Source organism: Mangifera indica, chromosome 12, assembly GCF_011075055.1.
Source record: "Mangifera indica cultivar Alphonso chromosome 12, CATAS_Mindica_2.1, whole genome shotgun sequence".
In the NCBI taxonomy this organism is placed as follows: domain Eukaryota; kingdom Viridiplantae; phylum Streptophyta; class Magnoliopsida; order Sapindales; family Anacardiaceae; genus Mangifera; species Mangifera indica.
In genome coordinates this window covers 8,272,798-8,298,734 of record NC_058148.1, presented here as the reverse complement: position 1 = coordinate 8,298,734, position 25,937 = coordinate 8,272,798, and the positions used below count along the sequence as shown (strand labels likewise).

Here is a 25,937-nt window from a genome sequence, read left to right as displayed (position 1 = left end):
GTATTCTCGTTTAAAATCAAAAGTAGAATTTCGATAAGTTTTAAAAAGTTAAAATACCATATTATCCCTAACTATTTCATTAGTTAATGTTACCATGTCACACCAAATTAAAAAAAAAAAACACATTTACAAGTTTAGATTCCCTACCATCATTGCTATCATTAATCTGACACCCCTTGTTTTACAAGTCATCTGACACTCTCAATCACACAAGTTATCCTCTCTCTTGCATCAACCATCTCTCCCTTCTCTATTGCAGATCTAGTCGACCCCAACACTTTATCTCTCACATGCGAGATTCCCATTACAATTGAGATTATGAATTTTCAATTTATAAAGGTAGTATGAGATCCATAGTAAGAGAGAATATTCATGTCTGGACGAGTATGGTGCTAATAAATTTTTATCTCTTATTTTAATGTGTACTTTCCAAAGGAGCACAAATGCAAGAAGGAAGTTTGAGCTTGATGAAAATGACTAGGGTCTCTTCCGCATTATATGATTATTGAATCAAATAAACATTTAAGGTAGCCACAACAATTTTAAAAAATTATAGGGATTAACTTGTAAGTTTTCTAACTTATAAAAAGGCCAAAATATCATGTTTAAAAAATTAAAATGGATTTGTGAAAAAGTTGTTATTTTTAATTTCTCAAAAAAAATTTTGAATTATAAAATTATTATTTTCTTCCTATATCACTTTTTTAAAAATAAAATTTAATTTTGGATGAAAAAATATAAATTACCATCAAAGGGTGGAAAATGTTTTTGGGCCAAACATTGGGTGGTAAAATGTAATTTTACTCGTTGATAAATTTGTTACTATGTTTAAGAAAAGAATGACGGATTATTGCTTGATATGAATATTGTTAGGAAAATTTCCATGGATTTGCCTTTGAAGTGCATAGATTTCTTTTAAAGAATTATGTTGTTACTTACATTATTGGCATGCTAATGGAAAATGATTCTTCTCGAAAATGAGTGCGTGGGGGACAAAACAATTTGAGGGCATTGTGATTGCCATGATGCCACGTAGCACCATCTTCTAAGAACCTTATCTATTTTAGTGGATATGCTTTCTTTGATTCAACCAAAAAATTTTCCTTGGAAGGATATATACAAAAGCATGCGGTCCAAAAAAGGTTTATTTTAAAATCAAAATTTTAATTTATTTAATTTAATAATTTAACTTAAATAAAACTTTTTATTCTTAAAAAAAATTCTACAAAAACCCAATTGACGACTTTTATTCACCATTCTTCTAATAACTTTTATTGATCTGATGTAGGACTAGACTCGAATCAAGTCTGTTTGAATTCTAGCTCTCTATCGAGCTCAAGTTCGAGCTCGAATTACTCGTTAAATTTTTCAATTAAAAATTTTGATACAAAACGATGTTGTTTTGATCAATATATATTAAAATAACGTCATTTTAATAACAAAAAATGAGTCAAACTGAATTCGAGTTCAGTTATATATAAATCGAGCCGAGCTTAAACTCGATTCAGTTCGATTCCAACCCTAATCAGATGTAATTGGTTTCATTCAAGAAAATATTTGATTTAGATAAAAAAATTAATTATCAAAGAAAAATCCTTCAAAAACCCAATTGACAAATCTTACCATTTTTTCTATAGCATTTTTTTTTTCTTGATAATCAAAAATCTTATCCGTATTTATTAGACAAGTAAATTTATGATACAATGACTGAATTCATAATCATTATATTGTATATACTCAAATCTAAATTTTTACTTTAAAAATTTTAATCTTTCACCAGTAACCCAATCATCTTTTTATGGCTTTCATTGATTTCTTTCATCTACTCTTACCTCCATAGATTATGGAGTAAATAGGCACAAAATGATGAATCAAAAGGCACACCCAACGCATATTCCTTTTGGTAACTTTATTTATTTTTTGGACATTTTCAAAGTTACATAATCTTTGATGCTTGTCCCCTAAAGTTTAAGCATTTCATGCATCACTTCCCATCAAAGCTTTTATAAATTGCCCCACTTCCATTATTTTTCAAATCATTATATAAATAAATTAATAAATAATCCCTTCTCTCTTTCTCCTTCATTCTCAAGTGGACCCGTGCACACCCACTTATGTGTAAATTTATGCAAGTTATCATTTTTTTTACATATTTTAATAATAATTATTAAATTTAGAATGGATGGTCTTAAATATTAATGTATGTTCTAAGCACACAAAATTATGATCCTTGAAAAGGACAGTTATGATGATATTAATACATGAAAGTGGTATTTCTATACTTCTTTTCATAAATTAATTTAATTAAAGTTTTAGCTCTGATATGGGTAACAACAAAATAGGTCATTCGGCCCAATGAAAAGACTTGTTGGGCTTGAACAAGCCCATGATTACCACAATTAGACTCAACAAAATATTAACTTTCATAAGAGAGAATTTTTTTCTGCTGAGGACTTGGTCTGTATTAGTTGTAGCACTAGAGTTGACCCGGGCTTAGTCAAACTTGAGTTTGAGCTCAACTCTTATAAACCCAAGATAAGTTCAACTCAAGTGAGCTTGAACTCAGTTTGAGAATTTAATATTTTTGAGCTTGAACATGAAAATTTAATATTTTTTAGTTTGAGTTTTAAAGGTGTTCGATTTGTTAAACTTGTCATCCTAAAAAATTTAATATAAAATAACATCATTTTAATAAATATGTAATAAAACGATATCGTTTTAATACTGAGTCAAACTTAAAACTCGATTCGAGCTCGAACTAAACTCAAGCTTAACTCTTTTAAAACGAGCCAAGTTTGAGCTTTATTCCATGAAAAATGAGTTGAGTTTAATCTTAACTCGAATCTAACCCAAATTGGTTAGATAGATAAATTTGAGATATAATAATCATACCCATAATCACTACTGTAATTCATTAAGTTAGAATTTCACAAACATAACAAAGATTCAAACTCATACCTTCTCTTTAAAAGTTCTAGAATTTTGTTACAAGTACATCATGTTTCTCTTGTGACATGAGAGTAACCAACTTTGTCTATCACCCGTATTCCTCTATTTTAACTTTAAACACTATTTTGGTTCTAAAATCTATATTTTTTTGCGGTTGAATATTGGATAAAAACTAGAAAGAGCACAACAATTTTCATTTGATTGGTTAAACAGTGGCTTACATTTCGAAGTAACTCAAAGAAGAGAACAATCAAATTAAATTTCGTAGAGTTGCTTGTTCGACAAGAGTTTGGCTGTAACTTAACACTTCCAATGAAATCAATTTCCTCAGGCTTCATTGTTGCTAGATCGAAGTTATCAAAGCAAAATATTTCAACACACAAATTTGTTGATACGATTTCTTATCACCAACTAATGTATATAATTTAAAATTTTACAAAAGATAAACTATAATAACAGTGATTAAGATTTGAAAAAATCACTTTGAAAAGCTATGTTATGTGAGATGATAAGTAAATGTGAGTAACTAGAGGAAATCCTTATAAGATTACGCTGATGATTTATTTTTTATTATTAAAATTAATTTATTATCTTTATCAAGTTTGTAATTTGTCATCACATACCCGCATATTCAATTAAAATAAAAAAGTAACCCTAAAAGTTCATTATAAATACTCTCTCCAAAATCATATAATTTTCAAAACAAAAATATTTTTATATTCAATTAAAATTACAAGCCACCTAACCCACCACCTGCATGCCAACACCACCACATTGCCACCACTACCACCACCCTTTCTGCCATCCACACTACCAAAATCACTGGTTGAAACCTTGGATATCAACTATCAAATGTTTGTATTTTGATGATTTTGTCCATGATACATAAAGCAAACACTGACAAATTTGTAAGAAGCCACCTCCGTGTCTAGAAGAAATTGCCTCTGGATCAATCGGCTGCCCCCCACAATGCAACAAGGTGGGGGAGAAGACCCTAGTCATCACCACACACGTTATTGATCGCCTTGAACACTAGTGGTTGCCAAACTCTCATTCTTCTCTCACATTTTAATTTATTGCAATTTTCCATGCCATTTCTCATATAACTTCCCACCTTTGATTTGCTATAATTTCCTTTATGTGTCCACGCATTTGATTTACTTTAATGAATTTAAATGTATTTTAGTAAAATAATATATTAATATTTTTTTAATTACTAACAATTAAACATAATCATTATTTATGGATACTAAATTTATTAAATATTGTATTAATTTATATTTAATATTCTTTATATAGGTAATAAAATATTAACTAAAACGAACGTATTTTTGTAGGGATGAGTGATATAAGGCAAAGCCCTTCTCAAACCCGATCCAATATTTTGCAAGGCCGGGTCCAAGTATCATCTGGGCTTGGATACGCGCGTCCTGAATCGAATCTCCCAGGTTTTCAATCAAAGGCGGGCCCACCCTGGATTCGCCGTCCCTAGAAATTACCTCTTTGAATATCGGATCGGGTACCATTCTGATTAGCTCCTCTATCATTTCTTAGCTTTTGACAGTTATTGATTTATAATCATTTATTTCCTTCTGGGTACGTCTCAACTTTCTTAAATATTTTTACCTGTTGAATTTTGTTTAATGAATAGTTTTTAGTTTTTCATTCATGGCGGCAGTTTAGAAACTGGGTATCATTAAATTTGAATTTTTGTTTTTGGGCTTGTTTCAGCTGTTTCTGTTTATTGAGTAGTTGAATTTTATGTCGCAGAGGATTGGAATTTTGTTATTGAATTAGAAATCTTGTAGTGTGAAGTTAAAAAGAATTAGAAATTGATATTTTAGAGATCTCTTAGATTTGAGTTCCTCTGGTAACATCATTTTGGTTTTTTTTTTTTTTTCATTATTCAATTTCTATGTTATTGGTTAAACAAACTAAATTGAAGAGGAGTGCGTGGCGCGGTTTATTTTGTTGAAAGACTTGTTATAATATCTGTTCTCGCATTATGCTTCTGAGTGGTAAATTATGATTCATATTTTTTTAAATGCAATGTTAAATTGTCTATTTCCACTTAGATCAACTTTCTTTCTTTCGAAATTGAGAATGAATCAGGTTTTGAATGTTGGGTTGAATGTTCTAAGAAATCTTGGAGGTTATCATTTTTTAATATGAATCAAACCGATTCAGTTTTTTTTCTTGAATGATATTACTTTATGATGCCTATTGTCTATAGTTTAATTGATGAATAATTGAGTGTTGTGTGATTGTAACAAGGCGACATTATGTCGGGCACAGAGGATATAAAAGATCACGAGATGGTGGATGAGAGTGCCACTGAGGAGTCTCAGAAGTCTGTGCCATCATCTGAAGAGGAGGTTTTTTTGAAATCTTGTACTTGCATATGAAATTTTGTTAAATCTTTGAATTTTAGCTGGTAGAGTTTTATTATGAGATGCTTGATTTCGTATCATTTTCCCTTTTTTTTTAAATTTATTTTGTAGGAGGCAGCTGTGAGAAAGAAGTATGGAGGGATCATACCCAAAAAACCTCCACTCATTTCTAAGGTGATTTCTGATTAGGAATGTGCTTTTTAATGGTAAAAACAGTGGTTCTGTGTTGTGTTGTTATTCATAAAGATTGAACTTGATGCTAGGACCATGAGCGTGCTTATTTTGATTCAGCTGATTGGGCCCTTGGAAAGGTAATTTATTTCTGTTCATGCACTGTTATTGTTTAGCTTGACTATGCTAGAGAATATGCATTAAGTTAGTTTCCAGATTTTTTTAATTCTTTTAAATCATAGCAGCAAGGTGTTTCAAAACCAAAAGGACCGCTTGAAGCTCTTAGGCCAAAATTGCAGGTATTACTTAATAATTTCTTGAACTGATATAATGGATTTTGATCTTCTTAAACTAGGTATTAGACGTATATTGGTATGTATGGGCATGGAGCAATCGTTATGTTTATGACTTTAACAAACAATCCATTGATTTTGGCCCACTGTACTAGAATTTTATGTCAGTAAGGATCTATGCTCACTACTTTGAACACAGTGCTGATAAATGGCAGTCATATCCCTAAAAAATTACTACTGATCTCAATCTCAGAGTAAAATATAAATGTTATGTAACTATTGCATTGCAAGCTTTAGATGTAATGAGATGTTAAAGGTCGGACTGATGGTTTGGTGGAGTATAGATTTTGAATTAGAATCCTTATGCCTGTTAACACCATCAAAAAACCAAAGAAACAGTGGCATTCAATTATTACCATAACACTGCAGACAAAATGGAAAAGTTGTTAAAATTTATAAAGAAAATAATTTGCAATTAGAAGGAATAATTGTTAAATTGGAGATGTACATTATTTTAACCAGAGCAAAAATGAGGTTACATTGACAAGTGGTTTTGTGAGAGTTGGATGTGATGAATGGACTGCCATTTGGAAATGTTTGGACACAAATTAAAAAATTCCCTTCTAGAAGAAACAATTAGTGACTTAGAAAATGTGATAATTTGAAAGATGTATGTGGTAGGTTCAAGAGGAGGTGTATAGAGCTGTTTGCCTGAGATATTGATGTGGTGATAGAAATATCTTTTGAAATTTGTAGTATGCTTGAATGCCAATTGGGTTTTGGGAGATTGATTCCTACTGACTTTAGTTAGATGACCGTGTAGGACACTTGAGGGTAGAGAGAAAAAGTCCAATAGTCCATACCGGTGACCAAACTGATTCTTTGAAGAAGTCCTGGCCATCTGTTTCTCCTCTTCTCAGTCCTGTTTATTTCTGGAATTCCAGAAGCTCCCAAATTTGAGTTCTTTGCTTTTTGATGTGCTTTCTATTGTATACATTGTTGTCATAGAGTTGCTTCAGTGTTTTCTGCTATCTTTTTATACTAATGAAGGACCTAAAAGATTTAAAAAAAAAAAAAATCATTTTCTAGTGAACTGGATGCTTTAAATGGAAAGGAAACTTGTTTTTGAACACATTTCCCTTTTAGAAAGAGAAATATGGACTAGCTCCCTGAGCTTACCTGGAATTGAGTTTTTTAAAGTATGCAAGTCACATTTCACATTGAGCTTTTGCTCAAGGCTGTTAGGAAGCCAATATTATGGGTGGTCAAGTTAAGTAGTTTCACTCTAGTTAGTGTTTATGTAATAGAAATAGGTTTTGAATTTTCAACTGAAATCATTTTGGGTCAGAAAAATAGCTCATTCAACTGATATCAGTATATGTTTTTCTAATAGATTTATTTCAATTTTCATGTTAAGAATGTTTCGCATCTCCTTTGAATTTGAGGCTTTTGTTTCTAATACTTAGGGTTCATAATAACTATGTGGGATTTTGACTATAGTGACTTTGGCTTCTTTTTTTTTCTTTTAATGTTTGAAACAAGTTAATGCCTACATGATTGCTAATGAAGCTGTATATTTGTCATATTTCAGCCCACACAACAGCAAACACGATATAGGAAGTCTCCTTGTGCTCCTTCTGAGGGTGAAGGTATGTAAATGCTTTTTTCAATTGCAAGCTATTCATTCAGTTGGTAAACACTGTTTATGCTGCATTTTTCCTTTTAAGAAGGGAAAAGGGAAGTCTCTAATAGTTTTATTCCTGTCTTTTATGCAGAGGCAGATGCAGGGAGTGCTCCATCTGAGGAAGCAAGCGGAAATGAATGAGAGATTGTTGTTGATGTTTTCAGTCTTGTGAGGATTATTGATTGTTTTTCTAATATCTAATTAGGTTATGAGAAACTCTCCCATAATAAAGTCGGTAAAAATGACATTAGCTAAAAGAAACAAGTGACAATATATATATTTTTTTATGTGGCTGAGACATTGTGTGAACTAAATTGTTCTTCCAATATTTTTTTCTGGGCGTGGGATATAATTGCTTCTTTTATATATGAGATTTAACACTTTTATATATAATGGGGGCAGCTGAAATTGAATGAGCCTCTTCTTATAGGTCATATGGATGTAATGAAGAATAAACTCTTGTTACTTAAGATGCCTCTTTCTTTCTGAAGAATCTTTCTATTTTTGACTTCAAAGTTATTTTTTATTTTGATTAAAATGAAGGACCACATTTTTGAAAACTAGCAAAACTATCCTTACTGTAATGTTGAGAGAATATGCTATATGACAGAACAAAAAATGCCCTTAAACTCTATCTCTGGTTTATAGAAATGCTAAAATATGATATACGACAATTGAGAAATCATATTTCATCTATAATTTTCTTATGTTTCCCCTTATGCAGTACAATTTTTTCTTAATCCAAGTCACTATTATCAAATTTCAATATGAGAATTACAAAAATATATATGGATCAAATCTGCCAATTCAGTCAATCTGACTAAGATTTTGAGATAATAGTGGTTTGAATTAAGTGAAAAACCATCTAACCTCTTTAAGCACTTTGAGTCACAATTCAACCACATGTTCAATCGTGGTTCAAGAAGATATGAAATAGGAATAAGTCGTTGGAAATGATAATGGCTAGAAATGACAACACCAGTGCAAGATGCAACTAAACCAAAGATAAAATTGTGGCGGGAAGGAGTTGCCAGAGTCAAGATTATTGCATGTGGGAATGGTAGCTAGGGTTTGGTGTGGTCTGCTTGCGACTCCATTCCCACAAAATTACTTCTAAACAATTTACTAGTTTGACTGTCGGCTGACTAAACCAGCCCCTTCACCTTGTTAATGTCTGGTACGGTCTCAAATCCATACAAAATCTATAACTTAGATGAAAAGAAATGGCTGTCGTGCATATCCAGTTGTTATTAAATGACATACAAAACCATTCAGCGGTTGCTTTGATAACGTTTTCAACTTTAGGGATATTTTTGATTATCTTTAAAAATGTTGTCCTAAATAGGAGACAAACCCATGAAGGGTCTGTAAATATTTTAATCCCCAATCCCTAGTTTGAAGACGTCTCCTGCCTTGTAAAACGAAGGATCGGAATATAGGATAGGATAAAGTGTTAAAGTGGAATATCAATGGCAGCTATTACAAGTTTTTTAGTTGTAGGCGGCACTAAGCTAATGCCATCTCTTTTCACGGTTGAAGCCAAAGCCAGAACCAGAAGAGAAGACCGCACTGCCCGCCATTCTCGAATCAGGAAGAAGGTTTCTTTTCTATTTATTATTTTTTTAATTAATTTTTGTTCATAATCATGTTTCTGTTAGGGTTTCGTTTTGATGATAAGGCACAAACCATTTAGGTTGAAGGTACACCAGAAAGACCGAGACTGTGTATATTCCGCTCCAACAAGAATCTCTATGTCCAGGTGATCGATGATACGAAGATGCACACTCTTGCTTCAGCTTCCACTTTGCAGAAACCCATTTCTGACGAATTCGATTACACTTCTGGTCCTACCGTTGTAGGTTATCCATCGTTTGCTTTAATTTAATTTATTTTGACATTTTACTAATAATGCTTTGTTCCTTTATTGGCTTTAGGAAGTCGCGAAGAGAGTAGGTGAAGTCATTGCAAGGTCTTGTTTGGAGAAAGGGATTACCAAAGTTGCCTTTGATCGAGGTGGATACCTATACCATGGACGTATAGAAGCCCTTGCCGATGCAGCCCGGGAGCATGGCCTTCAGTTTTAACATCTCTGTACTCACCCATTCCCTTTTCTCAATGTCAACTTGATTTTTTATTGGAAGAATGTATGTTTCTGTGAACAAGATATGAATTTGAGCATCTGATAACGGAATTAAGTTTTGCACTTTGATTTCTTTTGCTCATTTGCTAATTAAGAAAATTTTTAAAAACTAAATTCACAATAGAGAAAGAGTTGTGCCCATGTTTTTCACTGAATACTTAATAGTGTAGGAACAAAATTTCTTGTGCAAAAGCTTAGAATTGTGTTATGGTAAGCCTTCTTCTGCTGTGTTTTTTTATGTAATTAGACGCTGATTGAAAAAATTTTCGTCATGATTGGATTGCTGGACTTTCTGGATCTCTTAGTATATATAGCAATAGGTATTTTGTTTGCAGTAGTGTAGGAAAAACCTATTGTATTGGACTCTTATAGTGGAGTTGAGTACCATAGGCTAAAACTTTCCATCTTTTAGTTAGTATCATATATTGTACATTCATTATTATACAATGATACAAATTACTCCCTGAATTCTCCAATGGATGCAATGATTTGCCCTTCTCTTTTGAAAATAATCTCCTACTATTGTGCATATGCAAATTGATGTACTACTAAGAGAGCACACTTTTTATTGCTATCAGTTAGCTTTCAAAAGAAAATTGTCTCCTATTTTTGTGCATTGTTGAGTTCCCTTTGATAGTTATACAGGAAAAGCACTTGCCTAAATGTTTATGGCTGCGTTTACCTCTTCCTTTACCTGCATTTCTGTTGCAGTTTTGTTTCATATCTATGAACTTTTAAGCATCTTATAGAATAAGATGTGATACAGGTGAGAAGGGTAAAGAAAGTGTACTTTGTTCTTGAGCAGGCTAGGGATTTTGTTTGGTATCTCTATTAATATACAGCATGATTTATTTAACTTTAGCTTGGAACCCAAATGGCGTTTAAATCAAAGCTCCACAACACTTTCATTGTGTTTGTGACAATTCTTTATCAACAATTTCAGTTTGCTTCATATATAAACTACAAAGCATCACAGTCAACCCCTTGTGGGTGTTCAAGCACCTAGCCACAACACTAAAAAGACTTCTAGTGTTTGTTACAATTCTTGAGCCACAATTTTTCATGCTTATCAATGAAGCATCAACATTAATACAACAAAAAAAAGGCCAAGAGCCACTGACCATAGAATCTTCTGCATACAGTGAAGAAAGCAAACGACTCAAAACAGTGAAATACTCAAGGCTAAGTTGAAACAGGTTGCACAAGAGAATATAGCAGCTATAAAAAGAGGATCCTCTGAGCTCCTAAGCGCTGAGTTCAAGAAACCTTAGTGCCATAGGATGCTTGGCTTCAGAGAGCTTATCAGGCTTCAAAACTTCAACAATGACACCATTGACAAGAAGACAAACTACATCAGCAATCCTCTGGATTTGTTTAATGCTGTGAGAAACCATTACGATTGTCATTTCTTGTTTCTTCTTCAGTTTCACTAACACATCCTCTATATTTTGAGTGGCTATTGGATCCAAGGCACTAGTGGGCTCATCCAGCAGCAAAACCTAATTCAAAGGATCAAACCCAAGTGTAAGGTAATTTGCTTGTTCAAATGCATAAAAAAAGTTCAAAAAATAGAATGAACTTAATTAATCATTGAACCCCAAATAATTGGTTACCTCTGGTTCATTGGCTAATGTGCGAGCAAGTGCAACTCGTTGAGCTTGGCCAACTGATATTTCACCACTGGTTTTATTGAAGAAAGAGGAATCAAGGTCTGCAAGAGAGAGCAACTTGTAAACCTCATTGTCACTTATCTTCTTCCCCCTCAGTTGTGGTCCATATCGGATATTATCTGCAACTGTCCCTGAAATATGGCATCCATAGATGCTATAAGCACATGATTATCCAACCAAATACAGATAGAATAAATGATTATGGATAATTGTGCCAAGATCCAGCAGAAAGAAAAAACCCTGACCTTCGAAAAGAACCGGAGTTTGGAAAAGCATGCCGACTTTACGACGGTGATTAAGAACATCAAGATCAAGAATATCACGACCGTCAAGAAAGACAGTACCGGAAGGTGGCTCCCACAGGCGGTTGAGTGCTCTTAAGAAGGTAGATTTGCCGCTGCCACTGGGGCCGATGATCCCGACGATCATACCCTTAGGAATGTCCACGTTGATCCCATTGAGAATCGGAGCTCCTGCATCCGATACTTTGGTCAAATCGCGTATGTGAAATTTGCTTTCACTTGGTGGAATGTCAACCACCAGTAGAGGTTCTTGAGACATCGTGTTTATTATGTCAAAGTGGATACGGATGGTCATATATATAAAATGAGGACTGGAGAAAAGGCCTGCTCCAGTAGCTTGTTGATTGTTGTCCTGAGTTGTACCTTTCCCACTTGTACATAAGATTCCACTGATTAGTCTTTAACTTGATGGAAAGTAAAATATATATTTAATCCATTCCACTAAATTATTGCTTAATATACTTGTCAATCTATAAAAAGTTTGAGATATTAATTAAAATAGGGATTAATTTTTTTGTTTAAATCTTTTTAGATAAATTGATAGTGATTTTATTTTTTTAGTAAATTTTATTTTATTTTCAATAATACTCATTTTAACTAATTATATCATTATCTGGGTTGATTATATTAAAATATTTTTTTTGATAACTTATGAGTATTTTATATTTATTAATTTATGATTTGAAGGTTTAAAAATTTATTTAAAATAATTAATTTTTGTTATAATACATATCCGAACGAAAACTTGTTGACAGGTAGACAAAATTTCAAACTAGGAAAAGAATGAGAAATTTTCGTTTGGACAAATCTTGGTTGGTGGGTATTAGACAAGACCCACACCGTCCGTTACACTGCAAGTTTATTTGGCCTTCTGCTTACGGTTGAATGACTATGTCCCACCCAAATTTTAATGAGATGATTTTTCATTTTTGAACTTTGTAAAATTCATTTTTTCATCTATTATCTATAATCTATTTCAGGAGGTTAGAAAGATTATTTAAAAAATAGAATCTTAAAATGAATATAAATAATTAAAAAAGAATACAAACTCATCGTTTCAACAAATTTAACTCGTTCTCTTAACTCATAATCTAATTCAAACTTAATCTCATATTATTGAATCAATTTTATAATTCTCTTAATCTTGATTTTTCTCCTAACTCTTTTTTTGGGTTAATATGTGATCAAAATAAAACTCTTAAAAACTTAATCGATTTATACTCATCTTCAAACCACTTGAATGAGGCATTGCTTGAATTCCTATGAAAATTGACTTTTTTGCTATTTAACGGAAATAGATGACGGATGGACAATAAATTTTTCGTGTAATTAATTAAAATAAGTAAAATTTTAAGCGTTTATACGTTTTTAGGCCACCCTAAACAAGTTTTACCAAAATAAGCAAACCGTATTTTTTTTACCCTTTTTACCCTTATGTTGAAAAGCCCAGTAAAAATATTTTTTCTGAGAATGTGCATCGGTTTATGGTGGTTACAATGGTGGCTAGGGGTTTACACTAAACCCTAAATATGTCGAATTATGTATATGAATGTTTTTGAATGTTTCGAACGCTTAAAATGATGTAGTTTCAATGTTAATGGATGTCTGAAAGTGTAGCCGTTGAGAGACAAAAACGCGTAAATTTACAGTGTCACGCAAACTGCGCAAATTTACAGTGTTACGCAAACTGCGCAAATAGCGCAAACACTGTTTACACCCCGCAAACCTGTTCACATCGAGCAATCATTGTTTACATCGCGCAAAAGTAGATATTATAGTCTGTGAACAGTATTTTTTGCGCGATTTTGCAAGCAGTTTGCACGATGTAAACAGTATTTGTGCGGTTTGCGCAGTTTGTGTGACACTGTTCACAGTTTGCGCAGTTTGCGTGACACTGTTCACAGTTTGCGTTTTTGTCTCTCAACGGCTACACTTCTAGGCATCCATTAACATCGAAACTACATCATTTTAAGCGTTCGAAACATTCAAAAACATCCATATACATTCGACATATTTAGGATTTTACTGTAAAATCCCTAGCTACCATCGTAACCGCCGTAAACCGACGCATATTCTCAGAAAAAATATTTTTACTGGGTTTTTCAACATAAGGGTAAAAAGGGTAAAAAAAATACGATTTGCTTATTTTAGTAAAACTTTTCTAGGGTGGCCTAAAAACGTATAAACGCTTAATTTTTTGCCTATTTTAATTAATTACCCCAAATTTTTCAAACTTTAAGTACGGTTTATTTCACCAAAGTTGGGGTGGCCCATATTCATTTCGCCTATAGTTAGTCTTTTTCCTTTTCCAACGGATTCTAACTGGTTTTTTCATTTGATCCATGGCTCTCAATCCTCAACTGCTTCCCCATGGCATGCCGGTGCCCTTTGTCAATGAGCTATTCGTGCTCGATAGAGATGGCGTGGAATTTAATGTCGATAAGATTCCTGGGTTTGCTCCTTATTATTTGTTTTCATCTCTATTTCTTTTTTGCGGATAATTTCATCGCAGATAAAAGGAAATTAGGGTTGTGGAAGATAATGTCTGCCTAACATTAATTATTATGTGGATTTTGGGCTCTAAAGTCAATTTTCTGTGAAAATAATCCATTCTAAAGATTAGTTGTTGTAGTGTTTGGTAAAATTTTATTTCTTCAACTTGCTGTTTGTTTCAAATGCTGTATAATTTCGTTTGGTAAATTTGATTTCGTATTTCTTGGTTAGGATTTTCGATTATTGATGTCTTGGGCGTTGAAAAGCTAGTATGTTCTTGAAAATGATGCATTGTTTGGGCTTTTAAGAATAAGGAAACATAATGGGTAAAGAAGAAAATGAAATTTTTACAGTAATAATAAGTACCAGGAAGCTTTTATTATGTAGATGCATTGTCTTAGCAATTTACCCTATTCTCTCTTTCTGTGTTCAGAACGCATGGGGGCAACGTTAAAGTAAAGGGGACCATTTACTTGTCGAATATTCGTATCATCTTTGTTGCTAGTAAACCTGTTGGAAACTTCGTTGCCTTTGACATGCCTCTGGTATGTGATTAACCCACGTACTGCTTTCCTGCTTAAATCTTGCTGCTTGATTCTAATGGAATTCACATTAGGGGTTGACATAATTTTTACAGACTTGAATATTATAGCCAGCTTCTTTTTTTTTTTTTTTTTCCCTTGAGTCAGGTGCTGGTTAGTATCATGCATCTGTGTCTGAAGAGTTTCTAGTGCAACTAAATCACTAAGATTTCTTATCTGATGATATAGCACATTCCACAAATGATTATATGACACATTCGTTGTGTATACTATTTGTAATTTATTCATATTTAATGAAAGGGTAAGTGGGATATCACATGGAATTGGTGTAAAAAGCTTAAGCAGTGAACAACTTTCTCCATACCTTGAATCATGAGTACACCGTGGATTGCAATGATAATGAAGTGAAAGTGGGATTAGACAAGGAGTGATTACCCACTCATAAAAGAAATATCTTTGTTATGATTATGACTGGTTCTCTAGGAAATTTTTGGTGCAAATTCTGGAAGAAGTTCATTAACTAGTGCATGCAAGCTACTAAAAAGAGATTATATCCCACAATTTTCCTTGAATGTAATTTGCATTTGTGGCATTTTTGGTCTCGCTCTAGACTTTGTGTTCAGCCCTGTGAGTATACATCTTTTCAATGTAAATCTTGTGAGGCACGATTGTCATTAATAGTTTGAATTGTCTGGCCGCAGACCTTTCCTGATCTTCATTTCTCCACTTTTGACATCTTTGTGTGTGTGTGTGTGTAAGTTAATGTGACGATTCTTTACAAGGGGAAAGGAGGGATAGATAAGAAGGTTTTGGGGAGGGGGGCTGGTCAATCAGTGGGGTATGCAATTTGTTGTAATGCATCTATGAGCAATCTACTAATTTTTAAGTTGATCTATTGACAGCTCTACATCCATGGTGAGAAATTTAACCAGCCAGTATTTCATTGCAACAATATTTCTGGTCTTGTGGAGCCTGTAAGTATACCATCAAGACACTTCTTGTTCTTACTAATTTTGATTTATTAGATACTGATTATTGCATGTATAAATTACAGGTGGTCCCAGATAATGAGCATAGGGCTCTATACTCCACCCATTCTTTCAAGATTTTGTTTAAGGAAGGAGGTTGTGGTACTTTTGTTCCGCTTTTCTTCAACTTGATCTCATCAGTTAGACAGTATAATCAACAATCAAATATGGCAGCAGAAACTTGTGTAGATCCTTTACTAGCAGCTCAAACTCCAGTTTATGAAATGATGAATCATGCGTAAGTTGCATATTTAGCTATATGATTTAGCAGTGAAGACAATTTTATGAAGGGTTTGTCATTTAAAATTCTCATTTGTTTGCTTTCTTGCAGATATGTTGATCCAAATGATCCAACAAGAATCTTCTTGCAGCAGCCCACTCCAGATTCTCAACTCAGACGTCGCACCTACCAGTCCCGCCCAGATGAATCCATCTGATTTTAATCTTACAGTTGCAGAATGTTATACCATTTTCCAATCAATTAAATCATGTAATTACATTATATAGTTTGAGTACATAATAAACATACTTACATGGGTGTTGGATTGCAATAAATATCTGCTTTTAACTAAGCTTCTCTTTTTAGTAATTCACACATCCAATTCAATTGTCAACATGCTCGGAGCAAAGAACGTAGGCATGCTCCTCTTTTTCGTAATCCTGAATCTTCCAGTTTAGGCTTCTTTTCTGCAGTAGTCAGAAAAGTGAATGATTAATGCTAAATGATTTCTAAGCCTGCAAAAGATGATGCGTAAATGTCTCACCTTCAAAAAAATGTTTATCGGTGCTACGTTCGGTTAAAGAGAAGTATTTGTTGGAGTAAATGGAATGCTGATTTTGTATAGAACTTTGGAGATACAAATGAAAGAGAAGTAAAAGGTTTGGGGTCCCCTTTAATTACATGAAAATTGGGGGACGGCAGAAAATACAATTTGCTATAAATATGAAAGACAAAAAGTGAGAATTCATTTAGATGAAAAATGGCTACTTGTCTTCGGACCCAACCGCATCTGCTTCCTTGTCATCATCATCAACCTTGGAGGTTAACTAATTTTCAAAATCGATCAATTAATCTCTCTCGTTCTTCTCAGCTTCATCGTTCCCGCACAATTTACTGTAGCTACGATGACAGAGGCACAAATCAGCAGCCTAATTCTACTGGAATTCAACTTTACCGTGATATTGAGAGGTTCTTTTTCTTCGATTTTTTTAAAATCATTTTCTATTAAACATGTTATCACAGAAACTTTTTTTGTATCAATTCAAATTGAATTTCTTTTAGCCAAGCTTTATTTTAATGATGTTGAAGAGTTTTTTGGTTATACATAATTTATTCAAAACGTTTACCTTGTTGGTTACCATAACTTCATAACATGGCACAAGGACTTTATTCTACTTTCAGATTACTTACAGAGACGATTCAGCAATCACAGGATACTTGGGGTGCCTCAAGGGACTGGACTAAAGTTGAGGTGTTGTTTCATTACCCATAGGTTTTGCTTCATAACTTGTCAATATTTTTTCTTGTTACTGTTCATATTCTTTTTTTTTTTTAAGTTTCCCTCTTAAATCATCTGCTCCTAAATAATTCTGCCAAGTTTATGGGCTTCATATGGTTTTATTTTGTTAGTAGCTGATTTCTTCGGCAATCATTTCTGCTATTTTTTATTGAAGGTTGCATCCATCCTGATAGCTTAAGCATTTTACTTGTGTGTGAACAGCCCTCACCACTACTCGTAACCAGAGAAATAGAAGTAGGAGTAACTGTTGAGTATGATAAATAGGAACTCCGGGTTCCGGCGTGGCTTAGACTAGCTTGAGGACAGAAGCGTAGACTTTGATTGGCCGCTCCCTTAACATAACTTATCTTTCTATATGACCTTTAAAACTACCACCAATTCCAGTTCTTAGGAAATTGCCTAAAGAACGCCTATAAAACATTTGGATATCCTATTAAGCTTTAATATAAGAGATGCAGGAGCTCCTTTGACAATATGACAATTGGAATGCTAATACATAAATCACTATTTTATTCAAAACCCAGGAAACTATTGCATCCTGGAGATGACAAAAAACAAACATGTGCTGTAGAAATTATTGGCTAATCTGAACAATTTCTGCCAATGACCTAGAAGTAGAAGTCCATCGCCAATACAGACAATCACAAAATTTACTATGCAAAACATTATGATGTCAGATCAACTTGCTACAGATTTTTAACGAAATTTTAGAAAGGTAATGCTTGAATGTCAATTTTTGAAGGTTAATTAAAAAAAAAAAAATCTGGGATTCCAAACCTGAGATGAGGAGCAGTGCCTAAGTCTCAGAGCAATGGCATGTAATGAGCAACACATTTTCATTTTTTGATTCAAAGTTTTTTTTTTTAAATAAATGGATGTTACCTATATCATGATTTAACTAGTCCACCACTACAAAATCACAGGGGGCATGGGTTCTCAAACCAAGGAGCAGTAAACCCTGGTCAGTGGTCCATTTCATTGGTGGCATATTTGTTGGAGCTGCCCCTCAGCTTACTTACCGATGGTTTCTTGAGCGCCTTTCAGAAAAGTAGGTTACTAGTACATACGAAGGTTGTTAATTTACCATTTCATGCTTATCGCATATTTATGAGCAGGTATAGGTGCTTTGATAGTCTTTATGTGGTACTTGTTGCAGCATATACGATGCCTGTTAATGCAAGCTTTTATGTCCAGTTGTAGTATATACTCTATATTTCTGCATCCCATGCATGATAAAAATGAATTATTTAAAATTTTCACTTCAGCTCATCATTTTTACATCAGCTGGAAAACGAATTCCAATTTCCCGTTCTTTTCTCCGTCTATTCTCTTTACTATTATTGGCTGTGGGCTCTAATTTATCATCTATGGCTGAGAACTAGAATAATTGTGATTTAATTTTTTTGGGGTAGGGGTGTTTTGGTGATTGCAACTCCATATCCTAGTGGATTCGATCACTTCTACATTGCCGATGAAGTTCAATTCAAAGCTGATAGGTGCATACGGTATTTACAAGAAACAGTGAGTTTTTACTTATAATCTACGGACTAACATTCATCATATTTAAGGCTTCAACCAAAGGCACACCCCCCACCCGCATAATGAAATGGTACATAGAACTCAAAGATGCTTCATATGCAGGTACAAGATCTTCCTACTTTCGGCATTGGCCATTCTCTTGGATCTGTCATCCACCTCCTAATTGGTAGGTCAAGATCATCCTACATTGTAATACTTTAAGGAGGCAACTACTTTGGTTTGCAACTTTTCTTAAGATCATTGACTTGACTGTGATCAGGATCAAGATATGCTGTGCAAAGAAGTGGTAATATATTAATGGCTTTCAACAACAAGGTACTGTAATTCTTCATCATACGTTAATTAACTTAATGAAGGGATTAATAGAAAAAATGACAGTATTGGCAATCTGAGATGATTTGAATGAGGCACTTCAAAAGAATCTACCAGTTACTTCTGGGGTGGAGCAATCCTTCTTTACCTGCATAAACAAATGGATGTAAACTGGAAAACAATCATCCTTCTTTTCTATTAGGTAGCAGATATATCAGATTATTCTTAGTTTCGGCTTTTTTGTGAAATATGTATCATCCTAATAATTTAGTTTCTGTCAGTAAGCTTTCATCCTAAAATAAGGACTGTCTAAACTCTCTGTTACTGATTTGATTCTGAAACAAATTCTTCTCATAATTTCACAGGAGGCAAGCTTAGCTGTCCCTTTGTTCTCACCTGTTATTGTGCCAATGGCCCAAAGCATTGGACCCCTTCTATCTCAAATTGCAGAATTACCAACAGTCCGGCTTGGGGTGAGAATCAAAGTTACCAAATCCTTTTAGTTTGATTAGTCATGAAGCATGGTATTAGAGCTTGTGTTTATGTTGCAACATGTTTTTCTAACAATGTTTATGAGACAACTCCTTTATTGAACTTCAGTTAAGGTATTTATAAAGAATCTGTTTATGTACTTTTCATGGCTTCAATTTTCAAGGACCATACGTTGCTTGTCCAACTCTTCCTAGAATTCTTATGCTCAATACCAGTCATAGAATCACTTGCATTAATGTGTGCTGATCTACCATGCTTTGAGGTTCTTTGATCATGCATAATCTACATTTCTTCCTCTGAACGGTTGTTGGTCCCTCTGATCTAATAATAATATTTCACCAAACTCATTTAATATTAAAGGTGTTTTGACTTCAAGTTGATTACTATGTTTTCTAATTTATGACATGTTCTTCTTTGTATTTTGTTTTTGTTCTTAGCCATCATCCACCTCCAGGATAACTTAGTCTTGTTATTACCTTTACTTAAAAATTATCAATTTTTCCTCTTAGCTTTCAGTTCTCACAGGGTATGTGATAAACTCCGACACAAAGTTGTGTCGTAGTAGCAAAGGTTATGATCTGTTTCCCTAAATCTACTTTGGGTTTTCAAAAGCTCTAGTCACTGTAATAGTGTAATGTAAATTTTTAGCATTATGAAGCTAGTTCTGTGGTACTTAAAATTATTCAATAATATAAGCATCATGTAGATATTTACTGTTTGAAAATTATGCTTCCTGCTTTCTCATGTTTCCTTTTGAACGTGTCTATCTTTGCCATGGTGTTTCGTCTATCTTTCCATAACTGAGCTTGCTAACCACTAGCATTTTCTAAATTGAGACCAGTTCTAATGGAATGCTTGCAGGCTGAAATGACTTTAAAGCAGATGGAAAACCTTAGCCCTCCCATCATGAAGCAAGTTCTTCCTTTGGTTGAGCAACTCCCTCCTTTGTACATGGACTTAGTAAAGGGAAGAGAAGATTTTACTCCCAAACCAGAAGAAACTAGACGACTTGTATGCTAAACCTCCAACTGTTTATTACCTCAAATTTTTTTCAGTTGTTTATGTGATGGATATTTTCTTATTTCTCTTAAGATTCCTCAATTTTCATGCATAGTTGACCTTACTTATTTTGTCAATTTTACATAATGGTCTTGTTTTTATTCTATTTCAACTTCTTTTTTCTTTCTGAAAAGTGTAATCAGTTCTTTAAAGTAGCGCATATGGTAGTATGATACTTCTTGAATGCAAGTATTACAAGTTTGCACAAGGTTTTCCTGAGATGGGATACTTCTTTAATGGATTGAATAGTTTGCAATAAATTGTAACTCTCTCTGAACTGCTGTTTTCTTTTTGGAAACTTACATGCTTCTTCATGAAAGATGCTCCGTTTTTCTTCAGATAAAATCATACTACGGCATTTCTAGGAATCTTCTGATAAAGTTCAAGGATGACGGAATTGATGAAACTTCAACACTAGCTCAGGTTCTTAGCTCAGAATCAGCTATCAGTTCAATGCTAGACATGTCAATTCGCTTGCTGCCTGGAGATCATGGGCTCCCTCTACAACAGGTATCTTTCTACCTATATCAAATATTCATCTTGAAACAAACCTTCATGGCCATGAACCCAACACTTGTTAAGATGTTTCTTGTCCATATGAGGAGACCCCTTGTTTTTGTTCATTTCTTGGTGAAAGAAGCAAACAACTTAGATGTTACTCCATCTTGCAGGCACTCCCTGATGTTCCACCAGCAATGGCCGATGCAGTAAATCGTGGAAGTGAGCTTATTGCCAATCTGACTGCGGGGACACCATGGGAGACTGTCGCCAAAGAAATAGGCAATTCATTAGGTGTGGACTCAAGGATCATACGAGCAAATGTATCCAAGGATATAGACCTTCTCGTGGATGTGATAACATCTTGGATGTCTTCAAACACAGGTCCAAAACTTCTGAGGCCATGATGTATACATCTGGATCACAAAAGTCAAGCTACACAGAGAAAATAGTTAAGGTTGCTACAATAGATAATTATGGTAAAAAAAATTGATGTGCATATATGTTAACTTCGGTACATTTCTGCATAATTTCAGGGCTGTCAATTGCACAAGTAAAGCAAACATAAATATCCACCAATTTGAAGTATTGTACATGTTTATTTGATCGGATTGTTTTGCAAACGTACTAATTCTTTGTAAGTAGAAATATTAGTGCTATCATATTGCATATTGATCAGATGTTTGAATCATATCACTGGAAAATGATTAGATTTTTTCTTAAATGTGTGGTATCAGTTCAATTCATATTAGGGCCTTCTATTTTTCTTCTTCTATGTCTTCAAATCAAGGATGCCAACCAGTCAAGTTAAGTTAGCGATTCGCAAAAGAATAAAAGAAGATTTACACCCTCAAGGGTTGTTTGTTTTTCCAGATGCAATTCGTTAGGGTTTCCATTACCTGATGATGCATTACGAAAAGAATTCAGTAGTTTCATTCAACATCGGCATTTTTTCTTAGTTTTGTTTATCTATAATTTTCGTTTTGCCTTTGTGACCTCTAACCCAAGTTTTGATGACTTGTTATGTTTACTGTATTAAGTACAATAATTATATATACAACATATGAAACTGATGTTCCACAGCTGGCTTCATAAGTGTATGGGGCTGCCCTTGTCATCAAGGTGATAGCGGTGCCCCACAATCTTAAAGACAGTCTTTAAAAGAATTGTGTTTTGAGAAAATTAATATCACAAAACAATCAAAAGATGGCTTAATCTCTCAGTTCCACAAAACAAACTTTATAAGCTGTGAATATCTAAATATTTACATCAACTGGAAAATATATATATTTATAATGACTCGAGTTCTTAACAACATAAACAAGTAACTAGATATATTTCGAGGATAAATTCTAATCGAAGTACACAAGCAACTACATATATTTCGTGAAGGTATTTCTCAACAAAGTAAACAAACAACTAGATATATTTTGAGGAAGTCAACGTCCCATTGTCTATAGCATCTATTCTTCATGATAGAGATACAAGCCAAGACCAAACCGGGCACACGCTCTGCAGAAAGCTATTTCCTCTGCTGAAGCAACTGGGTCTACAATGTCACTGTCACTTGATGATACTGTCCCAGTTGACTCACGATGTGCCTGTCACAGCATCCAATGTCAAAATTTATAGACACTATGAATGATGAATCAATCATGTGACTGGTACGGAAAATTTTGAATATCAAAAATGCTAAATCGGAAAGAATACAGGTTTTTTTTTTTGTAATTTCACGAATATCAAATTCCTTAGGTCAGTCCTGATGATGCAAAATAAAACTACTCAAAGAGATGCATAACAAAGTATATCAAACAAAGACCTAAACTCCCGGTAAAAAATTCACAAATCACAAGAATTGCACTATATAGAACATATAGCTAGTACAAATCACCATAACTGGTTTTGCTATGAACCCCCATATTAAACTGCCTCAAATGTGAAACAAATAAATAACACAGCTTCTACAAATATTACTTTCAATGAAAGAAAAATATATTATTTGGATTTGAAAAAGATTCTCACAGATTCTGGTGGAGTCCCTAATGCCAATGTGTACAAGTCAAAATTCTAATTTTGCATTCCAATATATTGGTTATAATCATTTGCACAATTATATACACATCAAGAAATGTTATTTTTAAAAAGGAACCTCGTTAACTTTACATTGCAAATAATGCAACAACTCATTTGATATAGTTGTATCAGTTATCATATCCAATTATTTATATAGTATTGTCAATTGAATTGTTACATCACTTGGGATACTTATTTTTAACTAAAGGATTATTGTACACACATTTAATTGAAGGGAACCTACCTTTATCCCATAAAAAGCTTATCCTTAAAAAGATTGCCATAAAATTCTTAAATATTAGTCTTATACCTTCAGATAAATGATTAGAGTAGAATGACACATTCAATTTTTGCCTTAACTCAAAAGAAATAAATAGTCTAATTTACCTAAATTAAAATTTCAAAATTGCATAAATAGAGAACATATATGCAAAAGGGAGGGCTCTTAGATTTCTTAGGGAACAAAGAATTGTTTTGAATAGATTCTAGCTCTAAATTTCTCATGCAAACATTAAACGCCTTGGAACATAAGCACCAGAAATTGAAAATTAAGAACATGAGTATCTGGATATCAACCAGAGGGTGTCTTCAAGGCCAGCTATAAAAATTTACTGTTAGCTTAACATTAAAAATATTTGAAGTATAATGATTGAAAGCTTATGCTTTGTAGGTGGTAGATTTGAGAGAGCAGCAATATTGAATCATTAATACTAGCAACAACTCCAAAAATCTCACAGCAGTTGACAACAAATCAAAACTATGAATGGCTTAAATTAAACTTTCTCATCTATGATAATGCAATAGAGTTATGGAGATAGATGATATGAACTGAATATGATTTGGAGTGAGAAGACAACCTCTCCGTCAGATCCCCTTATAGTGAGTCGATATACAACAGTGACATTCCCATTGTCAGAGAAGATCACATCTCGCACTTCTCCACACCATCCTGAGCCACAAAGTTGTAGCTGTTAATAACCAATCCTAAAAAAAATCAAAGTCTAACATTACTTATGGCAGAGCTAGCATGGTACCTGGGGCACTTGCCCTAATTCCCATGTTAGAAATTTACTTTACCAATTTTTTCCCTAAACTTTGAAGAATTCACAAACTTCAACAAAGCATTTTAATTATTTTAAGCTTACATTCACTTAAAAAAAAAAAAAAAAAAAAGAAACTGTGATCTTTAACTTCCACAATAAAAATATTAATATTAATTATATGCTGATTAAAATGAAAAAAAAATAAAATTGAATGCTTGCTTATATAGAAGGTAGTCATTTTAGTGATAGTAATATAAAAGAATGAGACGTTTTCAATATGTGAATATCTGGTGAAGTTAATTTTGAATATTATTGGTTGATCTTGACGATTATTATGTTCAGAGGAAGAGGTACAAACCAGGTGCATAGAAACTCAGCATCCTGTTGGCATGATACCTACAAACCAAACCAAAACAAAACAAAACAAAATTAAATCAGATCAGATCAAAACATGAAACAAGGAATCATTAAAAATTACATTCCTACCAAGGAATGGATTTATCAAGAGGATTAATGACATTATCAGGGATCCTCTTATTAAGATCTCGCAGAATTTCAGCGAGCGGACGAGTGATACACGAAGAATTGGTGGGAGAGAAGGAGCTGTTGAGCGGCACCACATAGTTGGAATTAGGGACTACTTTTTTAATACTCTTACTACTTTCACTTCCATTGGCGCTCCTAATGCAATACGCAACTCCTGACCATCCGATTCTCCTGCTCTGATTCACACTTACCAGATTGTTAGCGATCCAGGTGGACGAGGATGAGGATCTGGGAAGCAGCAAAGCGGCGCCGTTTTTGGAGTTGGTTTGAAAATGCAATTGCAATGCCATGGGAAATGCTTCGATTGGAATGGGAATCGGAAACAGGATTCAACCTAGAATTTGTAGTTAGTCTTATCTTCAACTGTCTCACGCAAACGTAAATTGCAATTTAAAATTATAAAAAAATAATAATGTGGTGATTTAGTCTCCTGTGATGAGCCCAGGTTATCGGGGCAATTTATACCCAATATTAACACAATAATTAGGCCAAACGACTATTTCCCACCCAAGGTATGCTGTAATGACAAGTTTCCCCCCTTTAACTATGGAAATACCAAACACCTACCCATGGCCAGTTAAAAGTAACGGGGTTAAGGGTAAAATTGTCATTTTCTCTATAATATTAAAAAATAAACTAAAATATAATTTCCTTTTGCCCCCCTAAAGTTTGAAAACAAAAATTTTCCCCCAGCCTAAGTTTAAGAAAATGGCAGTTTCACCCCAGGGTTTGGTTTTGAAATCTCCGGCGACCTCTCCGGCTCCGTTGCCGACGGCTTCTCCCTCCCGAAGAATCCTCTCCTTCCGGTGATCGGTTTCCTCCCATTTGGAGGCCCGATCGTCGCCGGAAAAGCGGTGGGAGACGAAGAACTTCGTCGGGGAAGACGAAGTTCTTCGTCTTCCCAGACGAAGACGAAGCCGTCGTCTTCGTCTGGGAAGACGATCGGCTTCCCAGGGAAGACAACCGTCTTCTTCTGGGAAGACGATCGTCTTCTTCTGGGAAGACGATCGTCTTCCCAGACGAAGACGACGGCTTCGTCTTCGTCTCCCACCGCTTTTCCGGCGACGATCGGGCCTCCAAATGGGAGGAAACCGATCACCGGAAGGAGAGGATTCTTCGGGAGGGAGAAGCCGTCGGCAACGGAGCCGGAGAGGTCGCCGGAGATTTCAAAACCAAACCCTAGGGTGAAACTG

At 34.1% G+C, this 25,937-nt stretch overlaps 6 protein-coding genes across 9 annotated transcripts; 4 read left to right on the top strand and 2 right to left on the bottom strand.

The window, feature by feature from the left end:
• The first annotated feature begins 4,399 nt into the window (after nucleotides 1-4,399).
• Nucleotides 4,400-7,796, top strand: LOC123192206. 3 transcript variants are annotated; one of them, XM_044604677.1, is made up of 7 exons: nucleotides 4,400-4,545; nucleotides 5,224-5,324; nucleotides 5,451-5,513; nucleotides 5,603-5,650; nucleotides 5,756-5,809; nucleotides 7,395-7,452; nucleotides 7,585-7,796. In XM_044604677.1, exons 2-7 carry the CDS (start codon nucleotides 5,232-5,234, stop codon nucleotides 7,626-7,628), a joined length of 360 nt encoding a protein of 119 aa, XP_044460612.1. In that variant the 5' UTR covers nucleotides 4,400-4,545; nucleotides 5,224-5,231; the 3' UTR covers nucleotides 7,629-7,796. The 3 variants fall into 3 exon arrangements, with proteins under 3 accessions (XP_044460612.1, XP_044460611.1, XP_044460610.1); XM_044604676.1 differs by having other exon boundaries at nucleotides 4,402-4,545; nucleotides 7,579-7,796; XM_044604675.1 differs by lacking the exon at nucleotides 4,400-4,545 and adding an exon at nucleotides 4,712-4,967 and having other exon boundaries at nucleotides 7,579-7,796.
• Nucleotides 7,797-8,862: 1,066 nt separating this feature from the next.
• On the top strand, nucleotides 8,863-9,690 carry LOC123193307 (50S ribosomal protein L18, chloroplastic-like). Its single transcript, XM_044606205.1, has 3 exons — nucleotides 8,863-9,085; nucleotides 9,181-9,342; nucleotides 9,422-9,690. The coding sequence occupies exons 1-3, from the start codon at nucleotides 8,957-8,959 to the stop codon at nucleotides 9,569-9,571; spliced, it is 441 nt and encodes a 146-aa protein (XP_044462140.1). The 5' UTR covers nucleotides 8,863-8,956; the 3' UTR covers nucleotides 9,572-9,690.
• An 817-nt stretch (nucleotides 9,691-10,507) lies between these two features.
• LOC123193306 (ABC transporter I family member 17-like) lies at nucleotides 10,508-11,885 on the bottom strand. Its single transcript, XM_044606204.1, has 3 exons — nucleotides 11,543-11,885; nucleotides 11,241-11,428; nucleotides 10,508-11,126 (listed from the first exon to the last, which is right to left on the bottom strand). The coding sequence occupies exons 1-3, from the start codon at nucleotides 11,856-11,858 to the stop codon at nucleotides 10,872-10,874; spliced, it is 759 nt and encodes a 252-aa protein (XP_044462139.1). The 5' UTR covers nucleotides 11,859-11,885; the 3' UTR covers nucleotides 10,508-10,871.
• Nucleotides 11,886-13,874: 1,989 nt separating this feature from the next.
• Nucleotides 13,875-16,234, top strand: LOC123193128. The gene is made up of 5 exons (XM_044605912.1): nucleotides 13,875-14,051; nucleotides 14,526-14,637; nucleotides 15,537-15,608; nucleotides 15,689-15,900; nucleotides 15,994-16,234. Exons 1-5 carry the CDS (start codon nucleotides 13,942-13,944, stop codon nucleotides 16,097-16,099), a joined length of 612 nt encoding a protein of 203 aa, XP_044461847.1. The 5' UTR covers nucleotides 13,875-13,941; the 3' UTR covers nucleotides 16,100-16,234.
• Nucleotides 16,235-16,623: 389 nt separating this feature from the next.
• Nucleotides 16,624-21,806, top strand: LOC123193127. Of its 2 annotated transcripts, XR_006496993.1 has the most exons (11): nucleotides 16,624-16,851; nucleotides 17,065-17,134; nucleotides 18,106-18,230; nucleotides 18,595-18,703; nucleotides 18,824-18,887; nucleotides 18,981-19,036; nucleotides 19,399-19,506; nucleotides 20,387-20,536; nucleotides 20,924-21,094; nucleotides 21,256-21,539; nucleotides 21,619-21,806. XR_006496993.1 is itself a non-coding variant. In XM_044605911.1 (10 exons), exons 1-10 carry the CDS (start codon nucleotides 16,643-16,645, stop codon nucleotides 21,487-21,489), a joined length of 1,296 nt encoding a protein of 431 aa, XP_044461846.1. In that variant the 5' UTR covers nucleotides 16,625-16,642; the 3' UTR covers nucleotides 21,490-21,806. The 2 variants fall into 2 exon arrangements, 1 of the variants encoding a protein (XP_044461846.1); XM_044605911.1 differs by having other exon boundaries at nucleotides 16,625-16,851; nucleotides 21,256-21,806.
• Nucleotides 21,807-22,345: 539 nt separating this feature from the next.
• On the bottom strand, nucleotides 22,346-25,189 carry LOC123230344 (DNA repair RAD52-like protein 2, chloroplastic). Its single transcript, XM_044656532.1, has 4 exons — nucleotides 24,685-25,189; nucleotides 24,557-24,594; nucleotides 24,013-24,104; nucleotides 22,346-22,683 (listed from the first exon to the last, which is right to left on the bottom strand). The coding sequence occupies exons 1-4, from the start codon at nucleotides 25,032-25,034 to the stop codon at nucleotides 22,546-22,548; spliced, it is 618 nt and encodes a 205-aa protein (XP_044512467.1). The 5' UTR covers nucleotides 25,035-25,189; the 3' UTR covers nucleotides 22,346-22,545.
• Nucleotides 25,190-25,937: the final 748 nt, after the last annotated feature.

Bases quoted from the DNA above. Each gene is read 5' to 3' on its own strand.
- LOC123192206 (XM_044604675.1), top strand. The intron at 5,325-5,450 runs GTTTTTTTGAAA...TTTATTTTGTAG, and splicing joins TGCCATCATCTGAAGAGGAG to GAGGCAGCTGTGAGAAAGAA. The intron at 5,651-5,755 runs GTAATTTATTTC...AAATCATAGCAG, and splicing joins CTGATTGGGCCCTTGGAAAG to CAAGGTGTTTCAAAACCAAA.
- LOC123193307 (XM_044606205.1), top strand. From the start codon at position 8,957: ATGGCAGCTATTACAAGTTTTTTAGTTGTAGGCGGCACTAAGCTAATG. The intron at 9,086-9,180 runs GTTTCTTTTCTA...CAAACCATTTAG, and splicing joins ATTCTCGAATCAGGAAGAAG to GTTGAAGGTACACCAGAAAG. The intron at 9,343-9,421 runs GTAGGTTATCCA...TATTGGCTTTAG, and splicing joins ACACTTCTGGTCCTACCGTT to GAAGTCGCGAAGAGAGTAGG.
- LOC123193306 (XM_044606204.1), bottom strand. From the start codon at position 11,858: ATGTCTCAAGAACCTCTACTGGTGGTTGACATTCCACCAAGTGAAAGC. The intron at 11,429-11,542 runs GTCAGGGTTTTT...GCCATATTTCAG, and splicing joins AACTCCGGTTCTTTTCGAAG to GGACAGTTGCAGATAATATC. The intron at 11,127-11,240 runs GTAACCAATTAT...CCTTTGAATTAG, and splicing joins CATTAGCCAATGAACCAGAG to GTTTTGCTGCTGGATGAGCC.
- LOC123193128 (XM_044605912.1), top strand. From the start codon at position 13,942: ATGGCTCTCAATCCTCAACTGCTTCCCCATGGCATGCCGGTGCCCTTT. The intron at 14,052-14,525 runs GTTTGCTCCTTA...TTCTGTGTTCAG, and splicing joins AATGTCGATAAGATTCCTGG to AACGCATGGGGGCAACGTTA. The intron at 14,638-15,536 runs GTATGTGATTAA...ATCTATTGACAG, and splicing joins TTGCCTTTGACATGCCTCTG to CTCTACATCCATGGTGAGAA.
- LOC123193127 (XM_044605911.1), top strand. From the start codon at position 16,643: ATGGCTACTTGTCTTCGGACCCAACCGCATCTGCTTCCTTGTCATCAT. The intron at 16,852-17,064 runs GTTCTTTTTCTT...TTCTACTTTCAG, and splicing joins CTTTACCGTGATATTGAGAG to ATTACTTACAGAGACGATTC. The intron at 18,888-18,980 runs GTAGGTCAAGAT...GACTGTGATCAG, and splicing joins TGTCATCCACCTCCTAATTG to GATCAAGATATGCTGTGCAA.
- LOC123230344 (XM_044656532.1), bottom strand. From the start codon at position 25,034: ATGGCATTGCAATTGCATTTTCAAACCAACTCCAAAAACGGCGCCGCT. The intron at 24,595-24,684 runs GTAGGAATGTAA...TTTGGTTTGTAG, and splicing joins CTTGATAAATCCATTCCTTG to GTATCATGCCAACAGGATGC. The intron at 22,684-24,012 runs GTTGTCTTCTCA...ATGCTGTGACAG, and splicing joins TAAGGGGATCTGACGGAGAG to GCACATCGTGAGTCAACTGG.